This window comes from Maniola hyperantus, chromosome 7 (genome assembly GCF_902806685.2).
Source record: "Maniola hyperantus chromosome 7, iAphHyp1.2, whole genome shotgun sequence".
Classification (NCBI taxonomy): domain Eukaryota; kingdom Metazoa; phylum Arthropoda; class Insecta; order Lepidoptera; family Nymphalidae; genus Maniola; species Maniola hyperantus.
Window position 1 is genome coordinate 2,078,186 of NC_048542.1, and position 25,225 is coordinate 2,103,410.

A 25,225-nucleotide genomic window follows, 5' to 3' on the forward strand; every position below is an offset into this window, starting at 1 on the left:
ACCCACGTAGTGAGCATCAGCTAATCAGCGTGCTACCCAGCCAATAAAGTCCCCTTAATCGCCTCGTTCTTTCGTTTTTGCGAGTTTATTCCCTATCCCAAACGTCCATATCTAATAAAATATAGTTCAAAATAATAATTATTAAGTATAAATCAAATGTGGCAGTAAGTATTGTTTATTATTTCCAGAACTAAATTTGGTCTCTACGAAATAGACTACGATCATCCGAATCGCACGAGAATTCCGCGTATTTCCGCACACTACTACGCGTGCGTGACCACGAAGCGATCGTTGGACATTGCGGATTCTTGCTTCAACAAGAGTTACGCCGTGCATAGAATCCGGCGGACGCAAAACAATGGCAGCAGTGTTGCAGCTAGTGGCGGAATGTTTCTAAGCTTCAGTGCTTTATTTTTAAGTTTTAGTCTAGGTAAATAGTTATTTTAGCTATTTGTAGCAATTTATTTATTTAGGTACGTTTAAGTGTGCATAGGTACCTCCTAGGTAATAATAAGTCTCTTTTCAAAAGAATCTTGAATTATTAATTATTATATCATAAGAGATGTTGGGCTACACTATTAAGATATTTCAATTCTAATAAGAATCTTTTTACTTTTTTATTTACAAAGTAGGTAGACTAGGTAATCGCACGAAAACTGCGCGTATTTACGCACACTACTACGCGTGTGTGACCGCAAAGCGCTCGTAGGATGTTGCGGATTCTTGCTACAACAAGAGTTACGCCGTGCATAGAATCCGGCGGACGCAAAACAATGGCAGCAGTGTTGCAGCTAGTGGCGGAATGTTTCTAAGCTTCAGTGCTTTATTTTTAAGTTTTACTCTAGGCTAGGTAAATAGTTATTTTAGTTAGCTATTTGTAGTAATTTATTTATTTACGTTACCTACCTCCTAGGTAATAAGACTCTTTTCAGTAGAGTTTTGAATTATTATATCATAAGAAATGTTGGCCTTACGTAGACTACACCTATTATGAAGATATTTAAATTCTAATAAGAATCTTTTTACTTTTTTATTTACAAAGTAGGTAGTATACAACAAGAGTTACGCCGTGCATAGAATCCGGCGGACGCAAAACAATGGCGGCAGTGTTGCAGCTAGTGGCGGAATGTTTCTAAGCTTCAGTGCTTTATTTTTAAGTTTTAGTCTAGGTAAATAATTATTTTAGTTAGCTATTTATTTATTTACGTTTAAGTGTGCATAGGTACCTCCTAGGTAATAGGTACCTAAGTCTCTTTTCAGAAGAATCTTGAAGTATTAATTATTACCTATATCATAAGAGATGTTTATTTTTTTTCAAAATTTCGATAGTAGGTACTAGTTACTGAGAGCAAATCGTTCTGCCGCGGGAAGACAACCACTAAAATTTCAATGTGTATAATTTTTTTCTGAAGTAGCACTATTCAGATAGACTAGCGCTTGGCTGCAACCTGGTTGCAAGTGATGATGCAGCCTAAGATGGAGCGCGTTTGCCTAGGAGATGACGGTAACTACCAATATTATAATTGGAGGGGAAAACTGATGCTGGAAGGTTTTTCCAAATCTTAGCAGATCGAATTAGAAACCCTTTTTTTTAAATAGATCTTTTTTATCATTTTCCTATCTGGCTTCACGCGTAGGGTTCTGCCACGCGCATTAGCAATTTGTTGGACTTATAGTGGCGGAGTGTTACTTTATTAATTTTAATACTTTATTTTGAAGTTTTAAATTATGTAAATAGATATTTTAGTTAGCTAATTGCATAAATTTATTTACGTTTAGATGTACAGACCTACATAATAGTACCTACTTAAGTAGTTCAAATTTTTCTTTTAATAAAATACTATAAATACCTACCTATTTAGTTTTTTTTTTCACGATCGCCCAAAAATAAAGAGGATTGGCTACACGGACAAAGGTCGGCGGCCAGTTGGTAGCTTATGACATTTATGTCGTAGATATTTTTTATATCCGTACTTTCACGGATTCGGATCGGATGAGTGCGTAACCGCCGTTAGGTTACGGAAGCCTAAAAACCAAGATAAGGTCTTTCAGAATGGCCGCCATGCAAAAAATTTAAAAATCCGTACGGCACCTACCGTGTGCGAGTCCGACTCGCACTTGACCGGGTTATATAGATGTACGAATAAAACATTGAAATTTCAAATAGAGCATTTATTAACATAATTCAAAGTTTTTTGAACTTCTTTTCTAACTTCAGCAACGCGTCGTTTTTGCCTTTTCTTTTTTCCTTCTTCAGCTCGCCCGTCTCTATAGCTTTTTTCATTACCTGTGCATAAAAACATAATCCATATAATAATCTAAATATATAAAAGGAAAAGGTGACTGACTGACTGACTGACTGACTGATCTATCAACGCACAGCTCAAACTACTGGACGGATCGACCTGACATTTGGCATTCAGATAGCTATTATGACGTAGACATCTGCTAAGAAAGGATTTTTCAAAATTCAACCCCTACGGGGGTGAAATAGGGATTTGAAAGTGTAGTCCACGCGGACGAAGTCGCGAGCATAAGCATAGTCTATACTAATATTATAAAGAGGTAAAGTTTGTAAGTTTGTTTGTAGGGGGTAATCTCTGGAACTACTGAACCGATTTTGAAAATTCTTTCAACAGTGAAAAACTATATTATTCCTGAGTGACGTAGGCTATATTATTTTATTTTCAAAAAGAAATAGTGATCCTACGAAATTTGTAATAAGCTACCCGTGCGAAGCCGGGGTGAGTCGCTAGTATGTAACCCGCAAAAAAGGAAATAAAAATACCTGTATTATTGTTAAAGTTCGCAATGTTCTATTGCAAATAAAACATTGACTGACGTAAGAAGTCAATGAACGTTGCGTAGATAGGTGGCGCGGGGTCAATCCCCCTGGGATAATAAGTAGCCTATGTCCTTCCCCGTGTTGTAAAATAACTCTGGACCAAATTTTATCACTGTTGGACCGTGAAAAGCTAGCAGACAGCCAGATAGACAGACATACTTTCGCATTTATAATTTAGTATATTGTCTTGTAATAAGAGCCGCGATAGCCTAATGATTAAGACGTCCGCCTTGTATTCGGGCGGTTGGAAGTTCTATCTCTAACTTTTGGGAGTTATGTCCGTTTTAGCCAGCGTGGTAGACTATGACCTAACCCTTCTCATTCTAAAAGGAGACCCGTGCTCAGTAGTGAGTCGGCGATGGGTTGATGATGATGGTGTTGATAGTACAAACCTGTAAAGCGTTCTCCTCCGGCATGTCCAATGCATTGGGGTCGTTAAGAGTAGGGTACTTGAAGGAGAACCCCCTAGGGAACAGGGGTCTCGCCAGCATGGACTCCAGCTGTTTCCTCTTCATCTTCAGGGCTTTGTCTATTGAAGGGTCGATTCGGGCTGTTGGGCTGATTTGTTAGTTAAGGATTTTGACTTTGACATTGACTAGATAATATAGTGTAACCAGAACGCTAGCAAAAACTTAGCGTTATTGTTATACTACCTAAACACAATCCAATAGCAATAACCAGTTGCCTCATTTTGTAGTTTTAGTGATTTAGTATTTTTCAAACCCGCTATGTATAGCGTGCAAAACTCGGGTCAATGCCCCGCTTACGACGTGTAATTGACTCCGAGTGACCTACTAATGTAACGTTCTTTGACTTCTGGCGTCAGTCAGATGTTTTATTGAAATATATCCTATTATATATGAATAATAGGATTTTTTTATTTATTTGTTACTAGATGATGCCCGCGACTTCGTCCGCGTGGATTCAGGTTTTTTTTAAATCCCATGGGGACTATTTAATTTTCCAGGATAAAAAGTAGCATATGTCCTTTCCCGGGATATAAGCTAACTCTGTACCAAATTTCATCAAAATCGGTTGAACGGTTGGGCCGTGAAAAGGTAGCAGACAGACAGACAGACAGACAGATAGACGGACACACTTTCGCATTTATAATATTAGTATAGATTGTATCATATCAGTAATCATCAGTACTATCACCTGTCTTCGTTTTTGCCAGCGTTCTGGTACACCCTGTAGATATACCTCATGAATTGAAGTAATGGAGAGTTCCCTTCCAATACATACTTGAAGCAAAAACCTACTTATCGCTATCCCACTTCGACTAACCAATTAGAGCGAGAGATCGGATCCCACTGGGATGCGATCTCTCGCTCCCGCTTGGCAGTCTAAGTGGGATAGCTTGCATCCTGGGGAAGGACATAGACTACTTTTTATCCCGGAAAATCAAAGAGTTCCCACGGGATAAAGATCTTAATCCACGCGGACGAAGGCGCGGACATAAGCTAGTCAGTACCCTTATTATAAATGTGGAAGTGTGTTTGTTTGTTGGTTTGTCCTTCAATCACGTCGCAACGGTGCAACGGATTGACGTGATTTTTTGCATGAGTATAGATAAAGACCTGGAGAGTGACATAAATACTTACTTAAAGCAAATACCTACTTATCGCTATCCCACTTCGACTAACCAGTTAGAGCGAGATATTGGATCCCAATTTTATGCAATCTCTCGCTCCCGCTTGGCATTTTAAATGGGATAGCTTGCATCCCGGGGAAGGACATAGACTACTTTTTATCCCGGAAAATCAAAGAGTTCCCACGGGATTTTTAAAGATCTTAATCCACGCGGACGAAGTCGCGGACATAAGTTAGTCAGTAGTCAGTACCCTTATTATAAATGTGAAAGTGTGTTTGTTTATTGGTTTGTTGGTTTGTCCTTCAATCACGTGGCAACGGTGCAACGGATTGACGTGATTTTTTGCATGGGTATAGATAAAGACCTGGAGAGTGACATAAGCTCCTGACATAGTTCCCACGGGATTTTTAAAAAAATCTAATTCCACGCGGACGAAGTCGCGGGCATCATCTAGTGTTTATATAAAGGATACACATCATCATCATCAACGATCATGTCCATTTCCTTGGCGACGCGATCCCGCCACCCCTGCGCCTGGGTGACTCTCCGCTTCTTCAGCATCAGGGCGTCCAGGTCGCGAGCCAAGTTCACCAGCTCCAGCACCGGCGCCAGGCTGTGGGACGCCACGGGGAAGCTCGCTAGCTCCGACGCTGTATATCATACATGAGAATAAACGGAGAACACCTCTTCATAAAGTCGGTTAAATATAATGATTTCTTCAGAACTAGACAGTGTTCATATACACAATCACGAATAGATCATAAGACAGACGTCTCATCATTAGATGCTAACATTGGACTCTCTATTCCCTCGCTCTCATTTTAGTAGGCAATAGCTTCTTCAGCATCAGGGCGTCCAGGTCGCGAGCCAAGTTCACCACACACACACACAGTAGTTCTACAATCTACACACACAACATAAAGATCCAAATCCTTACTCTTGTTCAAGGTCCTGCAGAGTTTGGAATACGAGTAGGCCTCCGCGGGCTCCATCATCAGGATAGTGAGGCCCTCCTTGCACGCGCGCGCCGTGCGTCCGCTGCGGTGCACGTAGTTCTACGAACAAAAGTGTAAGAATGTAACCAATCAAACTAATATTATAAAGGCGAAAGTTTATATGTGTGTATGTTTGTTACTCTTTCACGCAAAAACTACTGGACGGATTTGGCTGAAATTTGGAATGAAGATAGATTATACCCTGGATTAACACATAGGCTACTTTTTATCCCGGAAAATCATAGAGTTCCCGCGGGATTTTGAAAAACGTAAATCCACGCGGACGAAGTACGCGGACATAAAACCATATTTGAGGATTAAGGACTTTGAAGATTTTGTTAACATCATCATCATGATCAATCCTGCTACAGAGCACGGGTCTCCTCTCAGAGTGAGAAGAGAACCACTAGGCTATCACAGGTGACTTCGTCCGCGTGGATTACAAGCCCCCCCCCAATTTCACACCCTTAGGAGTTGACTTTTCAAAAACCTAGCTATTGTTGTTGTTGTTGTTGTTTATTGTGTGGCTTTCAATTGTGCCAACACAGCACACTTACTTCACTTCGCCAATATCGCGTAGCTTGGAGAAGTCATAATAGCTATCTGTATACGTCCAGTAGTCTGAGTTGTGCGTTGATAGATCAGTCAGTCAGTCACTTTTTCCTTTTATATATTTAGAAATACGAACTCACCTCAGCCGTTTTGGGCACTTGGTAATGTATGACATGGTCCACATCGGGTATGTCCAGCCCTCTCGCTGCCACGTCGGTGGCCACCAGTACACCGTGAGGATCGTCACGGAACCTGTCACCACAACACATATTGGCATTGTCTCTCTCTAAACTAAATTTAAAGTATCTGCATCTTTTTCTTTTTAATATTGCTAAAAAAGGACGGAACATGAATTTTACATTTAAAGACTAAATTTTAGTGCACGCTACAAATTTAAACAATACGCTAGACTGTGCGCTAAAATCACGGGTTTTAACATCTAAAAATTAAATGTAAATAAATAAATAAATAAATAAAATCATTTATTTACACGTACCTTAAAACTAATTATTATAAAATTCTTACCAAAACAATACTGTGCACCTGTTTTCCGAACTAGTAGAAACTGTGTCTCGGAAAACAGGGCCTTCAGCTCGGTGAATACAAATGTAAAACTGTCAAACTGTGTCTGTCCTTTTCATATTATATTAGTAAGAAGAGGATGTGAATTCTCTAAAATTTAGGTGTGCTCAGAATCAGTACCAATAACACGTTTAGCCACAAACGCTTTGAAAGAAAGAAAGAAGTTTAGTTAAGGCGATATGCGTCCCAAAAACGGTGTTGAGACACATTTCGGATGTTCAAAGAATCAAGTTTTGGCCACAAAAACTAAGTTATATATTTTTCAATATTATAAAAATTAAAGATATTCTTTAGTGAATCACGAGAGCCAAAACACGACTAGCACAATTTGGCTGGATACAAAAAAATCGCGAATTTTCCCCAAAATACGCATTTTTTACACGACCATTAGGAGAAAGCTAGTTTTATTCGATTGATATAAAACCAATTTCAATAAAATTTCGTATTTACGTTCAACGTTTAATAAACTAAGCCTTAGTGTATTAAACTTTGTACTCCAATTATAAGGGATAAAAGTGCGGTAATTGGAGTATGAAGGCCACATTATGAGAAATAGCAAATACGACTTCCTGCAGCTCATTATTCAGGGGAAAATAGCCAGCAGAAAACTACCTGGCCGTAAAAGAACATAGTGGCTAAAGAATTTACGCCAATGGTACGGGAAGAGTACCGATCTCTTTTCCACGCAGTGTCCAAGGTGCAGATAGCCCTAATGATTGCCTCCGATAGGAGACGGCATTTCAAGAAGTTTCTTCAAATTGAATACGTCCATAAAGTTATCACCAAATCTGCCAAAGCCCACGACTATAGGCTTCACCACCACGTTAACGTTGAAGCAATCCAGCTGCTTGACGTAACGGAGACAGTGAGAAGACTAAAAAGGACCAAACCTTTTGAGTTAGTGTATAGTGATTAGTGATAGTGTACATAGTGTAAGTGCTGAAAGAACACGTGAACAAAGTGTCATATCTCAAATCAAGAAAGACTAAGATGCGTCAGTGGACAATTTCTTAGTATATAAGATAATTTATAAGTTTAGGTTAAAATAAAATTACTTATTAGTCATACATTAGGCTAGATCGTAATATAATTGAGTAGCTAATTGGCACTCAACAATAAGAAAAAAAAAAAAAAAATTTCAAGAAGAAGGCCAAAGACGAACTACTACATAATATTTACCTCTCGAGATTCTTCAGCCTTTGTCTTTGCGGCATGCTGGCGTGTAGAGGCAGCGGCTGACATTTCAGTGACGTCAGTAGCTGCGCCAACCTGATCAATACATCACGCAATCAGTCATGATGTTAATAAATTATCAGAAGCCTCAATAGCTCAACCGGTAAAGGAGTGGACTGAAAACCGAAAGGTCGTCCGGTTCAAACCCCGCCAGCTGCACTATTGTCGTACCTACTCCTAGCACAAGCTTGACGCTTAGTTAGAGAGGAAGGGGAATATTAGTCATTTAACATGGCTAATATTCTTTAAAAAAAAAAAAACTTAAATCCATACTAATATTATAAATGCGAAAGTCTGTCTGTCTGCTAGCTTTTCACGGCTCAACCGTTCAACCGATTTTAACGAAATTTGCTACAGAGGTAGCTTGCAACCCGGGAAAGGACATAGGCTACTTTTTATCCCGGAAAATTTAAGAGTTCCCACAGGAATTTTAAAAACCTAATTCCACGCGTACGAAGTCGCTGGCATCAGCTAGTTAAAAATTAAGAAATATCTAATTTTTTTTAATTATTCTCTTTAATAATTAATTCTAGCCCCATAAACTGCCTCTATACAAAACACCACATCATTTTGTTGCTACAAACCAAGACCCTATTAAACTCAGAACAAGGACTATAAGAAGTAGCCCTATTGTGACACTTACCTACTGTTAGAGCGAGATAGCTAAATGCATTTAAGCGTTTATTAGAACGTGACAAAATGATTATGTTTTGTCCTTATCACCGTGGCCACTTATTTTTTGTTAGCCAAAATGTATTTTGTACATGAGATTTTGGCAAACAACGTGAAGTGAGGTTATGTTGACTCAAGTATTGTAAATAAATAATTGATTCGTTTTGTTGATTTTTGTTTTTGAAGTTATTGTGCAATGGTGGGTTGCAGTATACTAGGCTACAATAGCCGAAGCGAACGTAAAATAGACGGAATAACATTGCACAAGTACCTCTGCTTGAGCGAGAGGGACTGAGGGGGCCACGCTAGTTGCATATCTGGACATATCTGTGCTATTAAAGGTAAATATACCTTCGAACACTGCTAATGGAGTTACAGAACACTATGGTCCTGCCGGGGTGCCGCTTCAGGATGTAGTACAGGTACGCGTCCTTGTGCTCGAACGAGCACGTTATGCGAGACTCCGTCAACGTTTCTGCCGTGCCTGTGGACAACAACACAATCCGGTATTTTCCTACTTTTGAATTTGATAAATATTATTACTTTATTATAAACTAGGATAAAAATAATGACGTACGCTGAAAAAAATATTAAAATCCAACAAGATTTACAAAGTTACAGGCATTTTAATTTTGGAGTGGGAGGGTCTTCTATCCCTTTCTCGCAAAACGAAAATTTGTATGAAACCGCACGAAGCTACTATGGCATTAGTGAGGTGTGACGTCAAAATGCTATATCGCTATCTCTGTATAATCAGAAATATTTAAATGCTTATAACTTTTTTGTTATTTGATCGATTTAATTAGTTTTTTCAGTTTACGTCATTATTTTTATCCTAGTTTATAATAAAGCAATAAAAAAATTGGAGTCAAACACCCAATTAATATTTTTTTAAGTCGTCACCTTACCGCACCGTAGGGACCAAAAGCTTCATCATCATCAACCGATAGACGCCCACTGCTGCTGTATATAAGTACATGAGACCCTGTCAGGGTATTGCAAATACAATTTTAGAGAAATCTGATCACGAGATACAGCCCGCTGACAGACAGACGGACGGACGGACAACAGAAGTTCAGTAACACGTCAAAAATCGATAGTTTTACAGATTCAACTTATACTATAGATACTATTTTTTTAGGGTTCCGTACCAAGAGGGTGCCAACGTGACCCTATAATTAATCCGCTGTCCGTCTACTAGTCCGTCCGTCCGTCTGTCAGTAGGCTGTATTTCGTGAACCGTAATAGGTAGAGAGTTGAAATCTTTACTGAATATGTATTCCTATTGCCGCTATAACAAATATTAAAGATTTCAAAATTGCCGTCATGAAAATTAAAAAGTGTTATTTCTAGATGGTACGGAACCCTTCCTGTGCGAGTTCGACTCGCACTTGACCGATTGTTTGATGAAGAATATTATAATTACCTAAATCCGTAGTTATATCCACAACTTTAGGGTCCGTCATCCCAATCATGCTTATCAATTTCTTGATCTTTTGCTGAGCAGTCATTTTGTCTATTCTCCTGTTTATTATTTTACCCCCTTTTGTAACCTGGAAAAATAAGCATTATTAACCTAGGTTATAACTTTCAATACACCTAATAAATAATCCAAGTATATAAGCATCATCATTATCATGATCAACCCATCACCGGCTCACTACAGAGCGCGGGTCTCCTCTCAGAGTGAGAAGGGTTTTGCCTATGGGGATCTTTCACACACTTTCAAACAAACTACATACATACATACTAAAATTCACATACACAAACTACAAACAAACACACCTTTCATATATAGACCGCAGGTCGCGTGCATGAAATTAACTACATAAACCGGTTCGTGTGACGTCCCGCCTGCACCCGCCTGCGCCCGCGCATCGCATATCGATGCCGACCTAATAAATTGCAACCCGCCAGTCTGTTCCAACGCGCCACTGCGACACCGTGCCCACGCATGTTCAGTGGCCGCACGCCAGACACGCGTTATAATTATTTAATTTTGTTTTTATCGAACCGCGGGCCTTTTTCTATTCTTCAAGTTTGTTGTAAATATAGTTACGTTGTAAATAGTATAATATCTTTGTGTGTATATACAAATTCACAAGAAATACAGATCGGTGGTTAGAAGAAGAATACGGGATTTCATTTACCCACACCTCACGCACCACCATATTGCCCATGTGCGGATTGGTAGATTTCACACACCTTTGAGAACATTATGGAGAACTCTCAGGCACGCAGGTTTCTTCGCGCATTAGAGGGACCGGCGCAGCTTCTTAAGAGTTTCCGGAGCCTCTTAATATATGCTGAGGATAGCCACCCAGGGGTAGAAACCCCATATAATCAACTCCCCCCCCCCCTCCCCCCACATCAAAAAAGGGTTTAAGTTAAAGACTATTAGGATAGGATTACCAATCGTACCTTTTTCCCTTTCATATGGGTTGGCAAGTCGTGGACAAGGGTAAGTGTGGCCGAAAACACGAAGTTCTGCCTGGCGCTGCGATGTGCTTCGTCAGAGTTGAGTCTCTCCAACAGAGGCTCCAGTTCCTCGAAATGACCTCGCTCCAGCATTCTGTCCGTTTCGTCTATTGCTAGAAATCTAGCAACAATTTTTAATTTCAAGTGACAATTCAATTCAATTCAATTCAATTTTCTTTATTGCGAATCTGGGTAAACAGTGGAGATGTTACAAAAACAAAAATGGTACAGCCAAATTCTGCCTGTTAGCATGCAATATCTATATATAAAATTCAAAGTCCTGACTGAATGACTGACATATATATCAACGCACAGCCTAAACCGCTGGTCCTAGAGACATGAAATTTGGAGGGTGTGTTCTTTGTAAACAGTAGGTATCCACTAAGAAAGGATTTTTCGAAATTCTACCCCTAAGTGGGACAAATAGGGGATGAAAGTTTGTGCGAAAGTCCGTCATTTTTCAAGTTATTTGCATGAAAATTGGTATTTGGGTTTTCGGTCACAAATGAAGAAATACGTGTTCCAGGATTTTTGGAAATTCAACCCTGTTATCATAAACCTAACAACGTGTATATAGTTTTAATAAATACAGTAATAGAAGTCGTTTTGGAGTATTTTTAAGTCGCATTTGCGGGGGGGGGGATATTCGACTGGACTCACGAACGACGCACCTGAGGTCTACGCGGGCGTACGGACTGACAGATGGGTGGAACCGTGGCCCTACCGCGGTTGTTTAACAGCTATAATGTCACGATCGCAATCATCTCTGATTGGTTAATGCTCGCTCACTATTGGCCACAATGCATTGTTGCAACAAGAATCGCACAAATTCAGCCAATCAGAACAATTGAGATTGTAATAATGATTGATGCAGGTTTTAGACAATCGCCCTACTGATACTCACTTGACAGCGGGCAGCTGCTGCAGATGCGGCTGTCCCTGGCCGAGAAGCTCCCACAGCCGCCCCGGCGTGGCCACGACCACCTCTGGCCCAGACCGAAGCACTCTCTCCTGTTTCACCGCCGCCATACCGCCCACTATGGTGGCCACCTTTATTCCTGTTCAAAAGGTGATAAAGTGGTATTATCATCATCATCATCATCATCATCATGATCAACCCATCACCGGCTCACTACAGAGCGCGGGTATCCTCTCAGAGTGAAAACGGTTTTGGCCATAGTTTACCACGCTGGCCATGTGCGGATTGGTAGACTTCACACACCTTTGAAAACATTATGGAGAACTCTCAGGCATGCAGGTTTCCTCACGATGTTTTCCTTCACCGTTAAAGCAAGTGATTTTTAATTAATTAAAATGCACATAACTCCGAAAAGTCAGAGGTGATGAGAGGACATCAGATAGTATATAATAAATCTGTTCGCTAGTATGGAGTGTTGGGAATATGATAATATCTTATCTTACCTGTATATTTAGCAGCCGCTATCAAATGCCTGCTGATCTGCATGGCCAGCTCTCTCGTGGGGGTCAAGATGAGGGCATACAAAGGCTTCCCAGTTTTGATGACCACAGTTCCCGGCATCTCCACATTATCTATTACTTTTACGCATCCTATACCTGAAAATTGAGATTGTATAATGATTGATGCAGGTTTTACGAAATCGACCTAGAAGTTGCGATCGTCAGACTGTAACTGACAGGTTGCGAGAGTGTAGCAGTAGGCCTCCAGAATTGATTGCAAAAAGAAGTTCAAGCACATTTAATTTGACAGCTAGTGTGACAATCGAAATTTACTCTGATTGGCTGATAATCTTTCGCAAATTTGCTAAAATACACTGTTTAACACAGATATGTCCAGATATGCAACTAGCATGGTCCCCTCAGTCCCTCTCGCTCAAGCAGAGGTACTTACTTGTGAAATGTTATTCCGTCTATTTTACGTTCGCTTCGGCTATTGTAGCCTAGTATACTGCAACCCACCATTACACAATTACTTCAAAAACAAAAAACAAAACGAATCAATTATTTATTTACAATACTTGAGTCAACATAACCTCACTTCACGTTGTTTGCCAAAATCTCACGTACAAATACATTTTGGCAAACAAAAAAACGGTGGCCACGGTGATAAGGACAAAACATAATGATTTTGTCACGTTCTAATAAGAGCTTAAATGCATTTAGCTATCTCGCTCTAACAGTAAGTGTCACAATAGGGCTACTTCTAAAGGTATTTATTCTGAACAGTTTAACAATGATTACAATAAATTCAGCCAATCACAAAAATTTTGAGTGTAGCAAATTAAATGAATTATTATAGTTTTCAAATATGTTAACAATTAATATGTCGTTAAACTACGAAATAATCATTAGTATTATAACTTTAATCATATTAACATTATCAAATAAGATTGACCTACCTTGTTGATTTGCATCAACTTCATCAACCCCATCTGTTTCATTATCATCCTCACTTATATCATCTTTTTCATCATTTCCATCATCATCATCACTAGATTTCAAATCATCAGAATCGAACATATCTGACAAATGTTTATAGCTATCTTCATCACTATCATTTCCCTCATCCACTGATTCTTCACGTTTTCTAATCGGTACTTCAATTTCTTCTATAAAATCTTCACTATTTTGTTTATCACCGACTTTTGGTGATTCATTCGTTTCATCATCATCACCAGAACTGTAACCATCTTCAGAAGATTCCTTAACCTCTTTTTCTTTTTTCTTTTTAACTTCCTTATCTTTGTTACCTTTCTTTTTGGTTTTATTACCCTTTTCAACTTCCATTTTGCTTTTCTTTTTAACTGAAGTCTTTTTATAAGGTATTTCATACACATCTAGGCCTTTCAGTTCTGCTTTTTCTTTTAGTTTCATTATACCAGATAGGATTGGCAGGCCGAATGCCAGGGTTTTGCCACTACCAGTCTCTGCAGCTCCTAAGATATCTCTTCTACCTAAAATGTGATTTATAACTAACTGAATCTAATACTTAACTGACTTATTTAACTAGTGCTATTTCCTTTTCTGTTAGTAAAAAAGCTGTGATAGCCTAGTGGTTAGGACGTCCACCTCATAATCGGAGATCGGGGGTTCATCCCTGGCATGCACTTCTTACTTTTCAGAGGTATGTGCGTTTTAAGTAATTATATATCACTTTTTTTAACGGTGAAGGAAAACATCGTGAGGAAACCTGCATTGATTTATTAAACAATATCCTCGGTATGCTTACAGCAACGCCAAATCGCATATAGAGTCAGAAGTTACATATACATAGTTTATTGAATACACATATACTAATTTTAAAATCATCTAATTGTTGGTGCTGAGCAATCAGACCACTGAGCAAAGTGAGTGCTCTTAGGGTTGCCGCATTTTTGACAAAATTTGTCCATTTTGTTGCCAAATGAAAAAGGGCAAACATCTGCATGCCTGAGAGTTCTCCATAAAGCTCTCAAAGGTTCTTAACACTATAAAACTTACCATGAATAGCAGCCGGCAAGCTCAACTGCTGTATTTTAGTGGGTCGTAGAAACCCTAGCTCCATCAATGCATCAACAATTTCCTGTGGCAGTTTGAACTCTGCCCACGACAGCATATCTTCAGGTGTCAAGCTGGATACCACCTCGGAAATGTCTTCGCCTAACTTCCGCTTTTTAGTTTTATTTCCTTTACTTTGTGTTTTATCTGTGGTGGACGTCTCATTACTGTTTAGCTCCTTTTTGGTTTTATTATGGTTTGTTTGATTACCTGAATCAAGGAAAGGTTTTTATTATGGTTCCCTACCTCAAAAGAAAAAAAGGAATCCTTATAGGATCACTGTGCTGTCTGTCTGTCTATCCGTTTGTCCGTCGTGTCTGTCGAGAAAACCTATATATGGCACTTCCCGTTGACCTAGAATCATGAAATTTGGAAGGTAGGTTAATTCTAGGATATAGGTGTCAACTAAGAAACAGATTTGAGAAAATCTCCCACCCCGTAAGGGGGTAAAAGGCTGGTCGGAGGTTGTATGAAAGTCCTATGTTTTTGAAGTTAGAGACTTGAAAATCGACACTTAGGTTATTAGCTTTAAATAATAAAAATCTGTATAAGTCATTTTGGAAAATCTCTCCCTTAAGGGTGGTAAAATAGAAGGGAAAGTTTGTATAGACAGTTTTAATTATTGTTATTTTAACTTGAAATTTGAAACATAGGTTCTTTCTAGTCCTAATCTTAATAATATTATAAATGTAACAGTGTGGATGTTTGGATGTTTGAATGTTTGGATATTTGGATGTTTGTATGTTTGTTACTCAATCACGCAAAAACTACGGACTAGACGGATTTGGCTGAAATTTGGAATGGAGATAGATTATATCCTGGAATAACACATAGGCTACTTTTGATCCCAGAAAATTAAAGAGTTCCCGCGGGATTTTGAAAAACGTAAATCCGCGGGAATCATCTAGTTACGAATAAATGAATAAAATAAAAATACCTGTATAGAGTGTGTTATTTTGTTTTAAATCATTATCTTTGCCAATTTCATTGGTTGCAGATGGTGCCACTTTGTTACAAGTCTCTACAACAAAACCATTGGTTAATTTGACTCTTTTGCTTGGAACTGTGGGTGCCTCTTGTGGATTTTTACGTTCTTTATGTTTACGTTTCTTTGAATCTTTTGGCTTTGATTCATTTTGTTTTGAGATGTTATCTTGTTTTTTCTGAAAAAAAAATCAAGATAGCAATGAGTAAAATTAACAGTACATTTACACTGAAGTCAAGATGAGTAGACTGAAGATATGCAGGAATGTATTAAAACAACAACAACTGACAAAAGACTGACTGACTAACTGATTATTATTATTATTATTATTTAAAACAAACATACATTTTTAAATACTAGATTATCAACACAGTTGAAACTACTGAATGGATAGGGCGGAAGTTTAGAATGCAGAATGCAGATAGCTATTGTGACATAAGTAGAAGAAATATTTTTTTAGTTTGAACTTTTAAAGATGACTGGGCAGAAACTAACTCTGTGTGAGTTGGATCCTTCTCACGTAACAATATCCGATTGCATCATGTGTTCAACAAACTGATTGTATGCAACACACACCTATGCTTCACTCATCTCGCTTTAGTCCACACACACCCTTAAGGATTGACAACCTTCCTGGTGCAGTGGTAAGAGCTGTTGTCTTATTAGTGGGAGGTCCCGGGTTCGATTCCCGGCAGGGGTTTAGCATTTTATAAGTTCTAAATTTCTGGCCTGGTCTGGTGGGACGCTTATTCGGCTGTGACTAGCTACCACCCTACCGGCAAAGCGGTGCCGCCAAGCGATTTAGCGTTTCTGTACGATCGTGTACAAACCAAATGGGTGTGAGTTTAATAAAAACTGCCATAAACTAAGAAGTTACTATGTAGATTTAAATATTAAGTAGAGCAGGGCACTTGCTGCACCTTTCTTCGCAATATAGTAATTTATAATCAACTAACTGCAACACAGTTTCAACTTCCCAACCGCAAGATTTGTGGTATATTTCGGTATAGAAATAAATCAATAGAAAGTAGAAATTAGTTTAAATTCATTAAGTAGGTAGGTATAACATTTTAATACCCTTTTTGATCGCTTATTGCTTTTATCTAGACCGTAGTCGGTGCATTCCTCCAGTCCAACAAATCCGTGGAATTTGTCCATCATTGACGCTGGAAACCCATCCAAGGGCACTGAATCCCATTTCATAGTTTTTATTTTCTTCGACATATTTTTTTATTTGTTGAATGATAACAAAATGTTTTTTAACCTAAAATGTTTACAACTTTCTAACTGTTTCTAACCTCAAAATGATTTTAACATTTTAACTATGGATTTTAACCATAGACCACAGAACACATTTACTCCCATAGACGAGTGACCACAACAGTTGATTCTACAGATATAATAAAAACCATAGAGTAAAAATAAACAATTTTAAATATCAAAATTTCTAAAAGCTAAATGCAAAATTAGTTATTTCTATTGATTTTCACTAATGGTTTAGGAATTTTCATAAAAGATTGTTTAGGATTGATTATTGGTATTATATTATTTTTTTACCTTTGCTCGAAATGCAAAAAAAAGTAAACAACCAAAAACTAGCAAAAACTGCACGAAGCACGCTGCCGCTGCAACCATAGACAAACTCGGGGAGGAAGTTTGTGAGTGATCGATTTTACACCGGGCTCTAGCTCTACAAAACTTCTCAACGGCATTTTCTTTGTTTGCCGTACGCGTGCCTAATATCAAAAACAAAAGTATCGAGGTCAAAAGCTTTGTGAAAATGGCGAACACGTTTCGCGCGGTGACCGTGTCTGCCGTCAACAATGACGGTGCTCTAACACCGCGCTTCAACTTTCCTACAAACGTAAACGTGGATTACGACCCGCAAGGTCTCAGTGTTAAAGTAATACGTGCCGACCCAGTGCTGGCTCAAGAGGTGCTAGAGTTTCCCGTCCACAGCCAGAGTGAGTGCTCGCGAGTGGCTGGACAGTCTTACATTTTTACTATAGATAACGAGACATTGTTTTTTAAATTTGGCTCCGATGTCGACTGTCAGAGCTTCCATCTGCTGGTCAGCAAGATCAAAGCGGGCAGATCGTCGTCTGTTTTCACCGTGCGTACGGAGGACTCGTCGGCGATGCAATACTTCCAGTTCTACGGGTACCTAAGCCAGCAGCAGAACATGATGCAAGACTACGTGAGAACGAGCACGTACCAGCGTGCGATATTGTCTAATATTAACGATTTTAAGAATAAGGTAATCCTAGACGTCGGCGCCGGTTCTGGTATCCTATCGTTCTTTGCGGCTCAGGCCGGGGCGCGGAAAGTGTACGCGGTAGAAGCGAGCAACATGGCGCACCATGCTCAGGCGCTGGTGCGTGCCAACGGCCTCCACGATCGCATCACGGTCGTTGCGGGCAAGATTGAGGAAATAGAGCTGCCCGAGAGTGTCGATGTGATCATATCTGAGCCCATGGGATACATGCTTTATAACGAGCGTATGCTAGAGACATACCTTCATGCGAAAAAATGGCTCAAATCTAACGGCAACATGTACCCTACCAGAGGAGATTTACACATAGCTCCATTCACAGATGATGCATTATTCATGGAACAGTACAACAAGGCTAACTTCTGGTATCAAGCGTGCTTCCATGGGGTGGATCTAAGTGCACTGCGTACAGCAGCCATGAAGGAGTACTTTAGGCAACCTATTGTAGATACATTTGATGTGCGTATTTGTATGTCAAGATCGGTTAAACATGTGGTGGACTTTTTGGAAGCTAATGAGACAGACTTGCACCGTATCGAAGTGCCATTCAGGTTTGAGTTGACACAGTCGGGAACTTGCCATGGCCTTGCATTTTGGTTTGACGTGGTGTTTGCGGGCAGCACGCAGCACATATGGCTGTCGACAGCGCCCACCGAACCTCTGACACATTGGTATCAAGTCAGATGTTTGTTAGAGACGCCGATCTTTGCAAAACAAGGTCAAGCTCTCACTGGGCGAGTTCTTTTATTAGCAAATAAGAGACAGAGTTACGATGTAACCATGGATGTGACATTGGAGGGAACTAACATTTCTTCCTCCAATACGTTAGACTTGAAAAACCCCTACTTTAGATATACGGGAGCTCCAGCGGCGCCTCCTCCGGGTGTAAACACGACATCGCCTAGTGAATCATACTGGAACTCGGCTGAGTCAGGGTCTTTGAGCAATGGCCAAGGTGTGATTCTCACAGACGGTACCCAGCAGTACTGCTCCACCCCAGATCAGACCATAGCCTACGGTGCGCACCCCAATATGATCAAAACGGTGATGCTCCAAGAGGAATTCATCAAAAGGATTGGGATCAGTCAAAATGGCGACATTTAATCCGCAAAGTCGCGCCGCGCGCGCCTTAGGGCTATAAGGAACCGTCGCAATCGGTTGTGAACAATCTTCCGTTCAAACTCTATAGTGTGTAAGCAGACTTATTTATTAATGAAGTAAAAAACATCACAGTGAACTGTAAATCGTGTAGTTAAGTAGCTGAGGCCTCTCTCCATCAGATAGTGCAAACTAAACAACTAAAAACATTTGTAATTTGTATGGTTAGATTCCAGTAGAATGACAGCTACAGTGTGATGATCACAATCACCTATGATTGGTTGACGCTCACTATTGGCTACAGTGCATTGTTGCAACAAGAATAGTATAAATTCAGCCAATCACAACAATTGCGATTGTAATAATGATTGATCAGCAGGTCCATTATTCACTATGACAGTGTACAACCATGAACTGTCATAAAACACCAATTTTGACTAGAATTCATACACATATTGTCATAATATTTTAATGTAATATATTCTTGGACACAATTTATTACATCGTTTACAGCTCTTCACACTAGAACTGAGAGTTTAACGCCAGGAAATACAAAAATGGTGACCCTGTGTCATAAAATTTCACAGAACCTCACGTAAAACTGTCATAGTCCAAATGGAAAAATGTGTCATGATATAATTAATGTTATGTCATAGCAAGTAATGGCTCAGTCTTACAGTTTTGTAATTTACACCAAATTGTGTAAGTTTTGTTCTCAGTTTCTATGACGCTTGCTAGTGTAATTTGGACAGCTCTAATAACACTTGTTTTTTTTTAATTTGTAAATATTATCTGTAAACTATATGCCAAGTGGCAATGGTCTAACACTACTATAGCTCCCCTAGTATCATGCTTTGACAGTAATAATCGAAGAGGCTATGATAAGATGGCTCGACCGCTGAACTGATGATGCCACCTGATAGCTTATATCTCAGAGATGTGACACCATACAACACTTGTTTGTATTGATGCCAACTATTGATTACTACAGGTTTTGTATAGCCGCCATATTAGAAAAAAAATGGCTGAGTACTAATAAGGCCAGGTACTATACTAAAATATTCAAACTGCTATTTAAGTTCTACAATTCATTTGCTGAAACAAGATGGACAAAATTTGCCCCAGGCTGAACAAATATAAAGGTATTATGATAAATTCAGATAAAATATACAATGAATTTTGAATAACTATTAACATTTAAAAGCAGTCGCTGAAAAGAATTGAAAAAAAATAAGACTTTAAATCGATTTTGTCTAAGAGTTTCCCTTTTTTTCTTTACAGCCCTGGATGGAAGTTCTTTTATGCCTATCACAAACTTAATGCCATGACTGCAAAACAACATGCGACTTTTTTTTTTCTTAAAATAGTAGATTTTTACTATTAAATGGCACATTTATCATCTCTACATTCTGGGGCATACGTCCATACAATTTTTGTCCATCTCCTTTAACATCAACCTGTTCATATGGTGCTCTTCTAATGTTCACACAGAATTATTCACCGTTTTAATATCCTCTGTGGTTCACACTGAGGGAAACCTCAGGCAATGTCTTCTTTCAATGGTCAGTTGACTGCTTCCTTGGTAGTTCTGGACCCTTAGGGGCCGACCCTAGGAGTTTTTTCACCAAGGATTTCTCAGTAACAGCCTAGAGTTTGGAAGTCGGTGGTGTTTTATATGTCGTAGAGAAAGTGAAGCTTTCTCTGGTCATGTATAGATTAGTCTATAACTAACAAGTTTGATTCTCGGGGAGCCAATCGATGCTAATGTAGTTAATGCGGTTAGTTTAAGAATTTTAGAGGTTCAAGTACACTTAGATTAAGCAGTGAAATGCTAATAATGATAATATTGATAATATTGATAATATTCATATTGTTAACAATACTCATTTATCATTATTATGTAGAATCAAGTTGGCCGTGTAAATCGTTTTATGTTGTGCCAGTCTACGGAAATGTTTTTTACAAATGAATTATTTCTGTCTGCCAATATAGGGAAAGGGATTGTGATTTTTCTGGAAATATTTTGAAATTTTACAGATTGATTTCTAGATTGCATTCTCTAAAGCTGCTTTCATACTAGAGTCCTATAGTCACAGTCTAATACAGTCAACCAATGGAGATGTAAATGTACAACCTGTCGGAAAAATCTGAGCACCTCGCTTTAATGCGCTTCCTCCCAGATCGTCTATTTTCGCCTATCCAGTACCCAAAGAGTACATAAACACTACATTCTACCAGTACCGTTGCCAACGCAAGCACGTTGCATGACGTCATTAAGCCAGGTTCTCAGATATTTCCGACGGGTTGTAACATCTATTATAATTAAGAGGAAGAAAATAATAACTGGTCCAGTTTTACAGAATGCAAATCAGAATTAAAGTTGGAAGATATCATTGTCATTTCTATAATATGTATACAGTTTTGTGTTAATGTAAATATTTAGAATAGGAAATCAATAGAAGTGGTAAATGTTACACTGACTGAAATCAAAAATTTGTCTGTACACTAGAAATATTATAAACAATATTGGTTTTGTGTTTCATACCTATATAAAATACAGTACAGTTTGATAATGATGATGGTGATGATTGGGAGACGTGAGTCAAGTCAGAGCCAGCATTCAGTCTCTGTAATATGCGAAGACCTCAAGATTGAGAATTGGTTCAACAAATGGTGTGTACTGTACTGTATTTTGTAGATAAATGACAGGGGAAAACCCCGTGTTAAGGTGGAAGACACAGTCTGACCGTGAAATTCAAATTTAATTTGGTTTTTCGCAATTTGTGAACTAATACGACAAAGTAGGCTTATGGCATTCAAATTGAGCCCCTAGCAGTATCATCTTCGCAGGCTTATATAAAAATCTTTACTTGAAAATGCCCAGTTTAAGAAATTAGTCAAAATAATGAGTTTGACGTGAGCTACTCACAAATTAGTCATTATTTTGACTAATTTCTTAAACTGGTATAGTAAAGTAAAGATTTTTATATAAGCCTGTGAAGATGATACTGCTAGGGGCTCAATTTGAATGCCATAAGCCTACTTTGTCGTATTATTTAACAAATTGAATTTCGCGGGCAGACCCGTGTCTTGGGCCTTAAGTGAAGCTGAATTTTGTAAACTGATTTTTTTGACATATCATAAAAACCAAGCTTTATAGTTTCTATTTTTTAACAATTGAAAAAGAAATTATTTTTTTGCCGTAGAAAGTAGGTATATATTGCTGAATAAAATTATACCTATGGTTTACATTTTATGATTTTTACATGACAATGTAAAACAATGCAGATCATTTTTTTTTTAAATTTTGATGTAAGATAATCAGATTTCTTTTTATTTATTCATAATCTTTCGGGTGATTTTTTGGCATATTTTCAAATAAATTTTTTTCTTAGCCCTATTTTTATCGAAATTCTTCTTTTTATAGCTGTATGACAGGATTAAAATCGAGTGATAAGGTATGCACCCACTGTACATGAAGTAGCTAAATTTCGATTTTGTAAAATGGTATCGCTATATAGAGTGTACACTGTAGTTCTCAACTGCAACTTGCCAGTTGACGTGTAGCCTAAATGCAGACCTGTATTGACACTAAAGTGCTATTTTTTTATTAATTGTGTGGTTTTTACTGTCTGAGCATTGTAAACTAATTTCAATTAGGGCCGATTTATCGAGTCAAAAATCTTTGATCTAGAGGTTTAGACAGTTTTTATGATTCCGTATCTCCAGAAAAAAAAGGAACCCTTTAAGACACTACAGACAGACACAACAAAGTGATCCTTTTGAGGTACGGAACCCTAAATTAAAGTGTTATTTCTTGTTTAATATGGTACGGAACTCTTCGTGTGCGAGTCCGACTCGGAAATCTGTCAATACCTAGTCAAATTTGTTCGTCAGTAACGTTTATCTGACCATTGAAAAAATCAGCCCCTAAACAAATAACTTTTATGATTTGACTACAATAAAATAAAATTGCGCTAATAAAATAAAATTATTGTGATTCTGTATTTTGTTTATTTAACATTTAAGTGCCTATATTGGATGTGGTAACTTAAACTTTTAAAATTGTAATTTTTATGAATTATTAAGAAAGAAATTTCTGAGTTGAGTTAAAAATAAGTATAATAATTACATTACACACATTAGGTACATTTGTCATGTCAAAACTTTTTTGCGCGATAGATGTAACGTACTTTTTAAAGTACAATACAAGACTGTATAATGTACTTTTGAAAGCACATTATACAGTCATATTGTACATTATACAGTGGGTAAGACACTTTATGTAAAGTTTGTTGAACACAACTACCTCACAAATTGGCAGACGGATTGGGAAAGTTAATATGTCAATCATGTAAGTTTGTACTAATAAAAGGATTTCTTTCAGAACAATGAACAAGTGTATAATTAGCTTTACTTTTATTGTATAGTACTTATAAGTAATTGAATTCATGATTTTTTTGCTATGACGATCTAAATATGTTAAGCTAATAATCATGATAAAAATCAAAAACTATAACCTGACTATTAAAAACTCAGAACGGTTTAACTTTTCGCACTTTGTCTATCTAAAATATACTTGTAGTGTAATATTTTAGATTGAAATGACCGCCATATTGGATTTGTCATGACGTCATATAATCTATGACACGCGAAAGATAAGACTGCCAACAATACCACAGTAACGAAAATGTAATCAGTGGTTTAGGGTGAAATCTATAGAGCGCACTCTGTCTTAGCTTAGACTTAAGACAGAGTTAAAACGAGACAGAGTTATGTCTCTCACATAAATCTGTCTCGTTTTAACTCAATCTTAAATCTGAACAAAGTCAAAGTGCGCTCTATAGATGCGCCTTAGACGTACATCGGAAGAATATACTAACGTAGAGCCTATATTATACAAAACAAAATTGTTAATAGTTGGGATAAATAATGGGGTGACTGACTAACAGCCGTACTCAAAGTGGCTTAATGGTCACTTAAGATTGAGTTAAAACGAGACAGATTTACGTGAGAGATATAGCTCCGTCTCGTTTAAACTAAACTTAAGTAACGATTAAGCGACTCTGAGTACGGATGTAAGAGTCTTTCTATACTTGTTCATTTTTCTAACGGATTTCACCTCAATGATAAAATGTAGGATTGCCGAGTATAGGCCACAAATCTATTTGGCACTTAGAAGAATTGCTTAAAAATCTTTCGGGAATAATTCGGATAAGCAATATGTTTGAATTTTAATGAATAAACAAATTTTGTCACAATACTAACATTTTATTTCTACCTAGTTTTCATGTTTTCCATTTGATGGACCAAGTTAGCCCTTGACTGATTGGTCCGTTCAAATTACAAAAAACCGAATTCCATACGCGGCCAATTTCGGCTTTGCAGAGCGTTGTCTCTGTCACTGATTCCTATCATGACGTTTTGTCGGTATCAACGACAAGGACAACGCTTTACAAATCTGCTATCTCCTCTTATGCTAAAGGTCAATGTACATTAAGTACTTTCGGCCGTGTACTGTACACAGTAATAAGCTAAGCGGATTCCTAAAACCTAAGTTCCTCGTGGTTCAGAGAGACAGCGCGGAGAGCATAACATAGAGTTTTTGGGCATTGAAATAAGGTCTAAGGTAGGTAGGTAGCTATTAATTTTATTAGGCACGACCGAAGATTCCCACTAGACCAGATTTGATTTTGAAAAATTGCCCGTAGTTGGAATCGAACCCGAAACTTCTGTTTATAAGTCTACTAAGCGCTCATTAAGTCGTCAAAAATGTTATTTTTATCTTGTTTGTTCTTTAACAAAAAGATAGACGATTGGTTTTTGTTATCATCATGATTTATCACATCTATACTGATAGAGGATAAACCAAAGTAATTTAATAAAACTATTTTCACACCTCTGTAATCAATCAGTTTTACCTTTAAAATATTATGTACCTACCCAACAATGGCGCCGATTCTGTTGTCTTTCTCGAAACTAAATTTAGAGTAAGTATCTGCATCTTTTTCTATAATATTGCTAAAAAAGGACGAAACTTTAATTTTTGGCTCGCGACTGGCAGCTAGTCACAAGGTTTGGCAGATCTAAATTAAATTAGGTTTGTCTGTCCTTTTCTTATTACATTGCTAAGAAATAGATGCAAATAATAGGCTGAAATCTATAGAGCGCACTTTGACTTTGCTCGGACTTAAGATTGAGCTTAGATTAAGTTAAAACGAGACAGTCTCGTTTTAACTCTGTCTAAGTCAGAGTGCGCTCTATAGATCTCACTCTGAAATTTAGTTGTGCTCAGAATCAGTACAAGTGTCAGACATAAAAACAGATAGGTAATTAAAGTTTTATTTAAAGTCTCAAGCCACATGATGGGAAGAAATAAAACTAAACATTAAGTTAAAATTAA

The 25,225-nt window shown here is 38.0% G+C and overlaps 3 protein-coding genes across 4 annotated transcripts in view; 2 read left to right on the plus strand and 1 right to left on the minus strand.

Annotated features, from left to right (window-relative positions):
* The window catches only part of LOC117983834 (lactase/phlorizin hydrolase-like), a 64,054-nt gene extending 62,201 nt beyond the window's left edge, over nt 1-1,853 (plus strand). Inside the window, exon 21 of the mRNA XM_069499707.1 lies at nt 189-1,853. Coding sequence (XP_069355808.1) covers nt 189-438 — 250 coding nt within the window. The 3' untranslated portion in view covers nt 439-1,853. The remainder of the gene's footprint in view (nt 1-188) is intronic.
* A 304-nt stretch (nt 1,854-2,157) lies between these two features.
* LOC117983810 (ATP-dependent RNA helicase DDX24) lies at nt 2,158-16,813 on the minus strand. 2 transcript variants are annotated; one of them, XM_069499737.1, is made up of 15 exons: nt 16,530-16,813; nt 15,441-15,630; nt 14,411-14,677; nt 13,330-13,884; nt 12,374-12,526; nt 11,856-12,009; nt 10,895-11,072; nt 9,900-10,026; nt 8,825-8,957; nt 7,748-7,837; nt 6,127-6,238; nt 5,377-5,494; nt 4,912-5,089; nt 3,238-3,403; nt 2,158-2,287 (listed from the first exon to the last, which is right to left on the minus strand). In XM_069499737.1, exons 1-15 carry the CDS (start codon nt 16,674-16,676, stop codon nt 2,186-2,188), a joined length of 2,670 nt encoding a protein of 889 aa, XP_069355838.1. In that variant the 5' UTR covers nt 16,677-16,813; the 3' UTR covers nt 2,158-2,185. The 2 variants fall into 2 exon arrangements, with proteins under 2 accessions (XP_069355838.1, XP_034826324.1); XM_034970433.2 differs by having other exon boundaries at nt 15,405-15,630.
* Nucleotides 16,814-17,070: 257 nt separating this feature from the next.
* Nucleotides 17,071-24,083, plus strand: Art4 (arginine methyltransferase 4). The gene has a single exon (XM_034970450.2). It carries the CDS (start codon nt 17,233-17,235, stop codon nt 18,826-18,828), a length of 1,596 nt encoding a protein of 531 aa, XP_034826341.1. The 5' UTR covers nt 17,071-17,232; the 3' UTR covers nt 18,829-24,083.
* The last annotated feature ends 1,142 nt before the right edge of the window (nt 24,084-25,225 follow it).

What these genes read in the sequence shown, in the direction of transcription:
- LOC117983810 (XM_034970433.2), bottom strand. Translation starts at nt 16,676, where the DNA reads ATGTCGAAGAAAATAAAAACTATGAAATGGGATTCAGTGCCCTTGGAT. An exon ending in AAGTGCCCAAAACGGCTGAG is followed by an intron (nt 5,495 to 6,126) that starts GTGAGTTCGTAT and finishes TTTTGTTCGTAG; the next exon opens with AACTACGTGCACCGCAGCGG. An exon ending in ATCGTTGATGATGATGATGT is followed by an intron (nt 3,404 to 4,911) that starts GTATCCTTTATA and finishes CTAACAAATCAG; the next exon opens with CCCAACAGCCCGAATCGACC.
- Art4 (XM_034970450.2), top strand. Translation starts at nt 17,233, where the DNA reads ATGGCGAACACGTTTCGCGCGGTGACCGTGTCTGCCGTCAACAATGAC.